Here is a 12624-nt window from a genome sequence, read left to right as displayed (position 1 = left end):
TCAAGGTTTAAATCATCCTGTGATGAATGTTAAAAATTGCCAGAGCTCTGAAAACTCCCAGCAGCCACTTCGACCCAACCTTCCATTTCAGAAAGGGAGACCCTGGAGGCTGAGAAGGCAAGCCCAGCAGAAATCCCATCCTGCAGTCAAACCAAATTAGTAAAATCTCTCCGAGCACCCCTGTTCTCTGTCACCTTCAGGCATTGGCCCTGCCATTTCTCCCCACATGACAGACCAGCAGTGTTCAGCGTCTCCTCCCTCAGTCTGGGGACTCAGTTCCCCCGCATTCAGGATTTCCAACACTACTTCTTAGACTTGTAAAAGAGTAAAGTTGGTTTTGGCTGAGGGAGAAATGGGTCTGAACCCCATTCAGTCACCACATTGGCTTCATGATGTGTAGTGCTCGTTGAGTCTCAGTGGAGAGTTTGGATGTCATCCTGGTAGCTGTCAGGCTTAGACAATCTATTTGATTCACAGGACTATGAGAAAAAGGCTGGCGTGTTTCTCGTACAAGCACCGTATAAGCTCGGGTTTTGGATTGGCTAGGATGAGACTTTTATTTCCCACTGCCCCTTGGTGGTCTTTATCTTGTGAACTACCTCTGGCTCTCCTGGCAATGGCGCTACTGGGAGTCCTAATCACTGTTATTGTAAATGAGACTTTTAGAATTGAACACCAGGTTCCCAGAGCATGCTCTCATCCCTTTGTTCCCACCCAGAAGCCTCTTCTTCGTGTTGCCACTTTGAGACCAGAGCCATGAAGGCACCAGTCCCCGTCCCCACCCCATGACCTTCATAACAGCTTTGTGTAAAGAGCACAGCAAACATAATTTCATTTTCCTTGATTGTTTTTCCGTCTAAAAAAGAAATGATCTTGGGGCTGTCTAGCTCACTTGGGGCAGGGCTAGCCTAGCTTGCACACTGGTTCAGTCCTCGTCATGGTAATGCTATGCAAAGCCATGCGTGGTGGTGCATACCTGTGATCATGAGGTTAAGGCGGGAATATCAGGAGCTCAAAGTCATCTTCAGCTACATGGTGAGTTCAAGGCCAGCCTGGGCTACAGGAGACCCATCTCAAATAAAGTCCCAAAGACTTGTGAGACACCGTAGCTTGAGCCTCTTGCCCTCTTGAAGCCACACAGAGCTGCGGGAGCTTGTCCTTTCCCACACTGTGGAATCCATGGGGGGGGGGGAGGCGTGACAAATTTGCCGAGATAATAAAGACATAAAAGCTGTGAAGGTTGCCTGGGCATGGTGGCTCACACCTTTGATCCTAGCACAAAAGCTATAAAGGTATCCCAGAGAAGGAGAAGCAGTGAAGCTCAAACAACTGGGAAAATGGATGGGTTCTTCTCTTAAATCAGTTCAGGACACCTAAGTCAGCTTGCTGTATGGTGATCGCTCAGCGTGCCCCCAAAAATATCAGTAATAGGACAAAGAGGGGGCACGTAGCACAGAAATGCTGAAACAGCAGTCTGCAGCCGAGCACTAAATGGAGGAACTGTATTAAAGAGTCACAAGCCCCTGAGTCAAGTGGGTGTCACTGATGATGTTACCATCTCTAAATGCTGGAAATCTGGAGCCCTGTGAGCTGTCAGCACTTTGCTTCATCCGGGGTATATTGCCAAGACTCTGCTTGCCCTCCAACTCATTCCCCTTACCATGCATTGAATGTGCTTCTTGAGTATAGGAGAGAGACATGCAAGTCTCCTGCTTCTGCATAAGTAGCCTATTGCAATCCGGTAACTATTTGGGCATGTCAGAGTCAGCAAGCTACGCCTATGAATTTAGCATCTTATCAACGGATCTGTAGTTAGATGATGACGTAAGGCAGAGAAGTCCATCAGTTCTATCCAGTGGCAGCCAACGCCCAGAAGTACTAGTAGCCGGAGGTGGCTAGTAATGATCCGTCTAGCAGATGCCCTTTGACTTGGTTGGTTTGATTTGGAATCACTTTTGTTCAGTGCGGGTATACAACCGTATTTTGAATTTTGACCTTTCACCCGGCTAGTAGGATGAAGTGTAATGTGTAAATTATTCTCCAGCAGTGCTAGGCAGAGACACTGGGACACAGTGCCGGGGCAGACACGGTCACAGGACAATTGCTCAGCTGTGATGTATCAATCTTCAGCTTACCATATCTTCAATTTAATAATGGGTTCATCAGGCTATAACCCCTGTCTTAAGTCAAAGAACATCTGCATATTACTCTAACTTAACGTAAGACTCCCAAGGCTTCTGGCTGCCCCTCCCTTCCTTTCTTTATAGAGTGGACAAAGGGAGGCAGCGTTCAGCCAAGCTCTCTAGCCTCTTTCCCCCAAGGTGTTCACTCTCTTATGCACTTTGCCACTCCCCCCTTAGGACCCTGCCTCTTCCACACGTCTCAGTTCTGTGGAGCCGCAGAGCCCCGCCAGAACCATGTGAGGCTTCCAGGAACTTGAAAGGTTGTTTCAGGAAGTGAACAGAGAAACTTTGGGGAGGGGAGGGTTTCTGACTGAGGAAGGCGCCCAGCAGCCTTAGGGAGGGGAGGCCGGGTCTGCAGTGATCACTGGAACCCACTGAAGCGCTCATTGCTGGCAAGCCTCCACGTAGAAGGGGATGGCTTGCACACCAGTCCAATTTCTCTAAAAGCACTTTCGCAGAGTGTTCTGCCTCGTAGGTTAATGCACAAGACACAAGCTATAAGTGGAAAGTTGGCAAAGCCCTTTGGAAATTGGCTGAAGGGCAGGAAACAAAGGATAGCTGTAAAAAAAAAAAAAAGCTAAAAGGCCGTTAATTGAGGAGTGCCTCGGGGGCTGGGGTTGCCACTGGCTTTGTATTATTTACATAAAAATTGTGTGGAAAATGGCATTGAAAGGGATTTTCATGCTGGTTCATGGAACCACCTCAGCGAGCTGAGTGGAAATGAGAATAGAATTGGTGGGAATTCCAATCACTGGTGGGATCAGAGAGCAGCATTTTCAAACAGGTAGGTAAGAACCCACGTGGTTCCATTGGCCAAGTTTCCCTTTGATGACCTGGGCTAATTTCAGACTGAAGGAATCAACCTGCCACTTCTTGGACCAGCAAAAAGCATTTTGAAGTCATTTGGGCGCCCCGTTCACAGGGCAGATCCTGAAACAGTATTATCTTCACACCTGGAAACATCTGTTTCAGGAAGGACTGAGCAGTAAATGGAAACCCCTCTTAAGTACAGATGTAAGACAGAGCCACCTGGCATTCTCTCCCTCCCTCTTTACTTAATGTTTCCTGTCCAGCGGAGCTCAGATGACCATAGTAGCTTATTGTAGGGTCGCCCCAGTGGGAAGCTAGGCAGCTCCCATTTAAGATATCATGGGCTTAACATATGAGGTAGGACTTGGAGTTGGGAGCCCAGGGGTGACATTTACTGTCCTTCCCATTGTCTTAGGAAACTAATTGTGTCTGGCATCACAGAGTCTATAGAGTCCTTAATTTCCAGGCCCTGTCAGACTCCTGTGACCTTCCTACTCAAAGTGTGGTCCCGGAATTTGTACGTCTGACATCACCTGGAGAACTGTGGGTTCTCATACCCTCCTTAAGAAGCATCTGCAAGCATTCAGGCTTCCTGCCTGACTGGTTTACACACTAACATTTGAGGAGACATGGCTCCAGCACTCCCAGCAACCACAGAAAATAAAGCAAAGAGGAGTTGGTTGCCTCCCATCGAGGGAACATAAGCCATGAGTACCTTGAGGAAGGATATCTGAAGATTCAAGTTCTGGGCCTCATGGACCCCCAACCCTACTTGCTCCGAAGGCTCAGTGCTTTCTTCAGGATGTCAGCTCAGCCCTAAGTGAGCATGCATTTGAGGAAAAAGAAATTTAAAAGCTGGTAGAGTATGCTGCCGAGTGTTCCCTGGGGATGGCATCAGGTGCCGGCCATCAGCTAATCATTACTATCCAATCTGCAGGCCACAGAGGCCCGGACCTGTGGCTGCTTCTTGTTTGAGTTCATTTACCAGGGTCAAGCATTCTTTTAGTTTCAGGCACCCCACCAGGCTGTCTGCTAACCCACAGGACCAGTGCCTAAAGGATGTCACTGGCCTAGACAAACCATTCTAGAACAAAGGCTGGATTTGAGCCATCTGGTCGACCTCTTAGAATCCCATTACCTATACCTGAGATGACCAATGCCACCAGTGTGAAGGGACACGCGAGCAACAGTCTATGCCATATTCTCTTTTTCTCTTCCCACCCCTACCCTGGTGCTTTCTCCAGGCATGCAGGATAAAGGAATTGAGAGAGAGGAAGTTGGTGAATCATTAAATTGATGTTTGTCCTCAGCCCATGAAGTACTATAAGCAGGGAGGCTCTGCAGAATCAGGAAGGAATGATTATGAGCCCCCCAGACTCCCCTGTGCTCCCCTCTGCCCCCACCAACCCTGTCCGAGTAGGGTTAGCATAGTACTCTCGGTCTCACCCTAGTGAGACTCGCTTCTGAATTCTTTCTAGTTTCCCAGGGATGTTCTGTCCTTTGTAAAGAGTTCCTTAGGCCAGTGTTGAAATATCACTAGCATTAAAGGCCTGAGATCAGAGGAGGTATAAAACTTGTCTGGCAGCATGCTTTGGAAATGCAGCTTGAGCTTCCGCCTTTTGTAACTTGTCAACCCCAAGAGTAATACCGTAACCTCGTCCTTACCCAGAGGGAGGGGGGTGTTGTGGCCCTTTGTGCCTTAGAAGAAATAGACAAGAATAATTTCAAATAAGATATGCATTAAACAAAGTATGTCTCCTTAGTCCTTAATTAATACATATGGAGTCAGTTCTTAAAACCCCAAATGGACTTCATCTCCCTTACAGACTGTTTCTTAAAATGGAAGAATCTATTTTTTTTTCACTTTATATTCATAGCAATTGGGAAAGGATGGCTTTTAATATATGCAGAAGAAGCCGGCCAGGCTAGCTCATCATGGCTCACCCAAGGTCCACATGTAAGTCATCTCGTCAGCGGTATCTCAAGTGTTACCTTTTCTACTTGTATATTTCTTGTTAATTATCAAGCCCTTTCCAGGCCCCATTCCCAGTTGTGACTAAGCCTAAGTGTCTGTGAACAAGTCCCAGAAAAGAGGCTGTCCACTCCACAAGGCTCGCTATGGGATCAAGTACCTTGTAGCGCGTCTATGAAAAACAGTAAGGCAGACAGACAAAAGCAGGAATCAGAAACCACTTGGTTAGAAACAAAAACAAGAACGAAGCAGCACCCACGCACCCCCTCGCACCCCCTCTCACCTTGCAGTCTCCTCGTCTTTTCAGGTCAGAGTCTACGATCTCTCCAGATATGAGCACGAAGCAGACGACGTGCTGATCCTGGCTACGGACGGACTCTGGGATGTCTTATCCAATGAAGAAGTAGCGGAAGCAGTCACTCAGTTTCTTCCTAACTGTGACCCGGATGACCCTCACAGGTGGGCACGTTGTAAGCACTGTGTGGTCTCACGGGGTCTCCTGCGGGAACGGCTCAGGAACCAAATGCAGGGGGACTGCGCGTCTCATAGAGGTACACCCGTGACAGAAAACCCGCCTTAAGCTGACCCCGAATACAGATGGCAAAGAACTCAATTTATTCAAAAGTTTTCCATGGGACTGAGGATGGGCTCAGGGGACTGAGGACGGGCTCAGTTGGTAGAATGCTTGCTTACCATTGCTTACCCATGAGACCTGGGTGCAGTCGATAGCACGTCATAAATGACTTGGTGGCGCATGCCTGGCCTGTAGTTCTAGGATGTGAAAGAAGTTCAGGGTCATCAGCTAAGAAAGGGGTTTGAAGCCAACCTAGGCTACATGAAACCCTATTTAAAAATTTAAAAAAAAAGAGCAACATTTCTTTTTTGCTTTTTTTCTTTGTGAGGAATAAGAGGGATTGAGACAGGTTCCAGTATGTAACGCTGGCATGTCTAGAATTCAAGGTATCCTCACCCTTGGAAGGAGCCCCCTGCCCCTTCCTCTGTAGTGCCTGCAGCGTGAGCCACCACACCTGCCTCCTTTCTTAGGTTCTTACTGCAGGTTGATTGGGTTTTGATCCTGCTGGTAAGAATGATGGCAGGTCCTTTCATGTATTGCTCATCTGTTAGGGAATTTTTTCTTTTGAGAAGTTCAGAGAAAGGAGAAGGTGGTTACAGTGGAGGTTTCCTTTGTGGTATTTATTACGCTAGGGTAAATAGCCCAGCAGCCCTGAAGACTCAAAACCCTAGAAGAAAACACCTCTAGAAGAAAGGCAACCTCAGCTATAACACCAAGAAATGATTCATCGTGAGTAAAAGCCAGTAGCGCAATAGACAGTATAGCTGAAAATATTCCCTTACTGAACTGGTTAGCAAAAAATATAAATAAATATCTTAGCCTGCATCAGAACATTCTAAGAGCCCTGAAAAGATGCTCAAGGATGAGCTAGGGATGGTGGCATGTGCCTTTAATCCCAGCACTCTGGAGGCAGAGACAGGTGAATATCTGAATTGGAGGTCTTCCTGGTCTACAGAATGAGTTCCAGGTCAGTCAGGACGACATAGAGAAACCCTATCTCCACAAGCCAAAATCTAAAAGGAAAGAAAATATGATTAAGGAGAAGAGACTAGAAAAATTACTATGCAGATTTTAAAAATAAGTAAAGGGGATCTGGGTAGGTGGCTCAGTGGTTGCTGCTCTTGCAGAGGACCCAGGTTCAGTTCCCAGCATCCACATGGCAACTCACAACTGGCTGTAACTCCAGCTCCAAGGAGTCCAACATCCTCTTCTGGCCTCCATGGGCACCAAGCACATGCAAGATGTGCATACATACATGCAGGCAAAGCACTGATAACATGCAATTAAAAAAATACATACTTGAAATATATAAATGGAACTTCTAGATATTAAAAATATATAAATAGAAAGTAAAAAATCAGTGACCAGGCTAAAGACAGTTGAAGAGAACACAGGCGAGACAGAAAACTGTACTGAATAGGTAACCTCTCATACAGCTCAAAATACAAGGAGAAAAGAAACAGTGATACACTGAACAACTAGAAAGGTGTCCTCAGATGCTCTATATGTTTCCAAAAGGAGATAACATAGAAGATGGGGAAAGGGGAATTACAGAATTCTTGAACAACGCCTAACCTGAGAGCCAGAAAACCTAACAAATCTCATCCAAAACAGATTTTAAAAAGGAAATTGTAAATAGCTACTTACGTTCCTTACTTATTGAAAAAATATATTTACATTCATGTTTTGCTTCCTTTGTCTGTGTACTGCAAGTGTGCAATGCTCTCATAGGCCAGGAGAGGGCGTCTGGTCCCCTGGAACTAGAGATACAAGTGGTTGTGAACCAACATGTGGGTGCTAGGAATTGAACTCCGGTTCCCTGAAGGGCAGCAAATGCTCTTGGCCCCTGGGCCATCTCTCCAGCCCTAAATAAGTACTTCTTAAGAAGCTGACAACCCTTAGGTGCAGGCACCTCAGAGATGCTAGAAAATAGATGTACACAGACTTACCACTTACAACAGTCTTCTTAGAACAACAGAAAATAGATAACACAGACTTCCCACTTACAACAGTCTCTTAGGAACAATAGAAGAGTCGAGAAATCCTCTATCGCTTCAGTTGACTGAGCGAAAGGCTATGAATCCGGAAAACTATCATTAAGAAATGAATTAAAGAAATTTCCATAACAAAAACTAAGAAATTTTATTGCCAACCAATCTCTGAGGAAAATTTTGAAGGGAAAGGACCCAACTGAAACCAAATGGATTGTTAAACCAAAGTATAAGCAAGTATGTGGATGGGCACTGGACATTGGAGACAGAAAAGTCACAAGTTCAAGGACAGCCTGAGGTAGGTAGCTATCCCATCTCATAAACAAACTCACCACCAGCAAAACAGCATGCTAATTGGAAGGACAGTCATCAGCTTAAATAGGCTATGGTTTTTTTTTTTTTTCTGTTTGGGAACATGTTGAAAATATTTAACATGTAAACTTTAAATAAATGTAAATAGTTAGGGAAACTAAAATAACAGTATCGTGGCTCAGTTGATAGTGGGAAGAACCCCACGTGGAATTGAGCCATATTTCTGAACATCTTATCAATCAAGGAGAAAAATTATTACTGCAAAACCATAAATAACCTAGGTCTTGGAAATAGTGCTCCATATGGAAAGTATAAAGGCTGAATCTTGGCCTTTTTTTTTTTTCCTGCTTTTCGAGCTAAGCATAGATGAAGGCTCCACTCACCTCTGACATACCAGAAGTGACTGCCTTCCCTCCATGTCATAGATACCTCCATCTGGAGCTTCCCCTGTGTTCTAAGAATCCTCAGCCACAACCTGCTGACATTTTGACCATGGGCGGAGGGAGACAAAGAACAAAGACTGAAAGAAACCTGTAACCTCAGAGAAAGGCATGTCTTAATGTTTTCAGCCTATTCGCTCCATATAAACTTACACAAAAGAATCCATGTAGCTCCCAGGCTCTGCGAAGCTGTCTGTCCATGTTCCCCCTGTGTATACGCCACACACTTCCACATGTACAAAAGAATCCATGTAGCCCCCAGGCTCTACAAAACTGTCTGTCTGTCCATGTTCCCCCTGTGTGTATGCCGCACACTTCCAATTCCGAATCCATGGTGCTTATATCCGTGACAGCATCCAGTGAAATGAAAGCCGGAAGTGAAAGCACAGAATAAATCTCCAAGGGAGTCATAGAAGGAAAAACAAAGACCAGAAGGACAACCTGTATACCAAAAGGGTAAATTATTAAGCCAAAATTTGATTCCTTGAAACATCTAACCCATTTAGAGGAACACAAAACTACAATGGAGGGGCTGGAGAGATGGCTCAGTGGTTAAGAGCATTGCCTGCTCTTCCAAAGGTCCTGAGTTCAATTCCCAGCAACCACATGGTGGCTCACAACCATCTGTAATGAGGTCTGGTGCCCTCTTCTGGCCTTCAGGCATACACACAGACAGAATATTGTATACATAATGAATAAATAAATATATAAAAAAAAAAAAAAACTACAATGGAATTTCTCTTGCCTGTCACAGAATGGCTGGAAGGCAGTCACAGACGTAGAATGCTGTGTGCTTCCACTCGGGTGGAAGTCCTCCTCTAAGAAGTCCTGGAAGAGGCACAGAGTGGACTTACTGGGTGCCGAGGGTTGGAAGGAGGGAAGAACGGGAATTGTTGAGTAATGACTTACAGTTGGGAAAGAGGACAAAGCACGAGAGGTCAATCAATGCTGGTGATAACCTCACCATGATACAAGTGCCCTTAATAGCCCAGAGAAGCACTTTAGATATAAACTTTAATAAGGTAGATGCAGTAAAGCTGATGTTATATATTTATCATAATCAAATTAAAAACTAGTAATAAAATCAATTCTAAAAGGCAATGAAAATGAACAAAGTTCATACATTTTCTGGGACATTGATTAAAAATGGAATTCAAATATAGTAGCTCCAAATAGTTATAACTCCCATGCAGCAATAATCAAAACATAAGAGGCAATCCAACATTAGATCAATATAAAGATATCATTTCAGCCAATATTGGATCTATATAGCACATTATAATAAAAATATCATGGGGTTTTGAGGACTGTAGATATGTCTAAATGGTGAAGAGCAATGGCTGCTCTTCCAGAGGCCTTGGGATCAGTTCCCAGCACCCGCATGATAGCTCCAGATTGTAACTCCAGTTCCAGGGATCCTGACACCCTCACACAGACACACATGCAAGCTAAACACCAATGCACATAAAATATTTTTTTAATTTTTTTAAAGTCATGTCAGAAATATCCATAATTTTTTAAATTTTATTTCTTTTTATTTTGTCGTAAGTATTTACCTGCTTGTATGTATGTGCGTGCAGTACCTACAGGGGACAGAAAATGTCATCAGATCCCCTGGAACTCAGGTTATAGCAGGTACTGAGCTACCCCATGAGTGCTGGGAATCCAACTCCAGTCTCTGCAAGAGCAGCAACTGCTCGTAACCACTGAGCCATCTCTCTAGCCCAGTGGATTTGCACAGACTCTGACAAGCTGGTTCAAGGCAAGTGTAGACAAACAAAACTAGAGTCCTATTCTAACATTTATTTAGGCTGTACAAAGTCCTGCCCTGCTCGATAGTAAGATAAGACTAAGTCTAATTAACACAATAGGAAAACTTAAAATTTCCTCTTATCTAAAAAAAAAATCAATCAATAAATGAGCTAATAGTAAGTCTAGGTAGAGTGGGACATCTAAAAAGCAATAATAATAATAATAATAATAATAATAATAATAATAATAAAAAGCTTTTAGTAAACAGCATAGGGGATCATCCTATGACCTTGGAGTTGGGAAGAATTTCTTACAAAACACAAGTGGGTTTTTCTTTGGTTTTGTTCAGACCAATAAGGGTCTGGGGAGATGGTTCAGCACTTAGGAGCACCTGCTGCTTCCAGAGGACCCGGGTTCAGTTCCAAACATCTACATCGGTGGTTCATAACCTGTAACTCCAGCTCCAGGGAAATCCAGTGCCCTCTCTTGCCCTCAGGCTCTTCTGTCCTCCGAGGGCATGTGCGCACACATGATGTAGACACACTTGTGCACACACCTAAACGTAAAATAAATGAGTCCATTTTAAGGTCAATGTCACTACATTAGCAATCATAAACTTTGTTTCTTCAAAAGACAGAAATAGCCAAATGGTAAGCTGTGAGCCAAGGGAAGATGTATGTACATTGTTAAACCTAAGAGGGATTTTTATCCATTCTGTATGCAGAACTCTCGTAGAGCAATAAAACACACAAGCTGGGGATATAGTTCCATTGGTACAATGCTTGCCTGGCACAGATGAAGCCTGAGTTCTGTCTAAAGAACAATGTGGTGTGTTGGTGTATGCCTGTCATCCCAGCCCTATGAGAACTGATGCAGGAGGATGCTTGTTGTGGAATATTATTTTAACTAGGCAAAGATGTGCTACACTTGTTTATGCTGTGGAATATTACTTTAACTATGTAAAGGTGCATTGCTTTTGTTTGTGCTGCATTTGTTTAATGATGTAAGGATGTGTTGCATCTGTTTCGCCTTGCCTGCCTAAGGCACCTGATTGGTCTAGTAAAGAGCTAAACAGCCAATAGCTAGGCAGATAAAGGATAGGCAGGGCTGGTGGGTAAGAGAACTCTATGCTGGGGGAGAAAGCAAGAGAAGAGAATGAGGAGAGCCGTAGGGGTGGGGAGAAACATGCCCAAGGCAGAAGCCAGGCAGCACCAGACGTGAGAAGCAGTGAAAGTTAGGTGACAGAAAGAAAAGTGAAAAGCCCCAAGGAGAAAAGGTAGATAAAGAGAAACAGGTTAAGTCAAAAGAGCTAGCCTAAGCTAAGCTAAGCTAAGCTAAGCTAGGCCGAGCATTCAAAACTAATAACAAGTCTCTGTGTCCTGATTCGGGAGCTGGTTGGTGGGACACTTTTCCTCCTAGAATTGGTTGGTACAGTTGTGCTCGGGTGCAGAGGTGAGGCTGGGCTTAGCTGACAGTTCTTCCCTTGGCTCCCCCTTTGTTCTTCCTCGTCTGCGGTTCTAGTTGTCATTCACGGTCTGTCCCCTACTTGTTAGCATGGCAGTCTTCCCTGCTCCGTAAAGTGAGGAGCAAGTTAAAAGTTACGAGGCCCTTGGCGCTTTCTACATTTCCCCAGGCTCTGGTTTTATTTACTAGCCCATCTGTCTCCATGGCAACAAATCTGCCCACTGTGGAACGGTACATGTGTGCCCAGTCAGAGTGGGCGCCTAGGTACAGAAGAGCTTGCAGAGACAGCAATTTAAAAAAAAAAGGGTTTGGTTTGGTTTGGTTCTTGATTTTATTTTTGGTTTTATAGTTTGACTCTCAAGAATGGCAAGTCAAAGCCTGGCAGGGGGTGGGGGGCAGGGGTGGTGGATGCGTGGGTGAAACTGAATTTTCAAGAAGAGCATGGCTAGAAGAGCTAGGGTAGCTAGTTAGAATGTGGCCTCAGCACCCCATAACGGCATGGCAGGAGGTCCACCTTCTGTCCTAACACTCTAGGATAGCAATCAGGAAGATTGGTAGCTCAGGGTCATTTATGCAAGTTTGAGACCAACCTGAGCTACCAAATAAGAAAAAAAACAAGAGACTCTTGATAAGAAAGATTCTGGTTCATTTTTAACAGAATACGGGCGGCAAATGTCTACAACTTTTCTACGTTATAGGATATCTCCCATTGAGAGTCATTCACTTGGCCAGTACTCCAAAGGGCTTGTTTTGAGGGCCAAGGTTGGTTATAATACTTGGAAAGAATCTGAGGTAAAACAGACTCCTCTCCTGCCCTCTCACAGTCTGAAGTGAGAGATTACAGAAGCTTCCAGAACTTGCCACTTGAGTAACTACAAAGAGAAGTTAGCCTGGAACAATGGATGTTTAAAATCTGAAGAATTAATTATTGGCCTGAGGCAGGCAGCAGAGTGGTGAGGTTGGAGATGGGGCATGGGACCCCGGCACTCCGGTGTGGCTGGTTTTGCTAGCCTGGGAGTGTCATCAGACAAGGGGTGAGAACAACCGAATCATCTCCGGGCTTTCTGAATTACACACATGCTTTGTAAGAAAGGGGAGCCTGCGGCAATGAAACAGAACTTGAGTG

The 12624-nt window shown here is 44.8% G+C and overlaps 1 protein-coding gene across 1 annotated transcript in view; it reads left to right on the top strand.

Moving 5' to 3' along the window:
- The window catches only part of Ppm1h (protein phosphatase, Mg2+/Mn2+ dependent 1H), a 260866-nt gene that overhangs the window by 233629 nt on the left and 14613 nt on the right, over positions 1–12624 (top strand). The window contains exon 9 of the mRNA XM_057757710.1: positions 5273–5424. Within this exon, the coding sequence (XP_057613693.1) occupies positions 5273–5424 (152 nt within the window). The remainder of the gene's footprint in view (positions 1–5272; positions 5425–12624) is intronic.

Source organism: Chionomys nivalis, chromosome 25 (assembly GCF_950005125.1).
Source record: "Chionomys nivalis chromosome 25, mChiNiv1.1, whole genome shotgun sequence".
Taxonomy (NCBI): domain Eukaryota; kingdom Metazoa; phylum Chordata; class Mammalia; order Rodentia; family Cricetidae; genus Chionomys; species Chionomys nivalis.
Note: the sequence above shows the minus strand (reverse complement) of the source record. Positions and strands in the feature narration are given on the sequence as shown.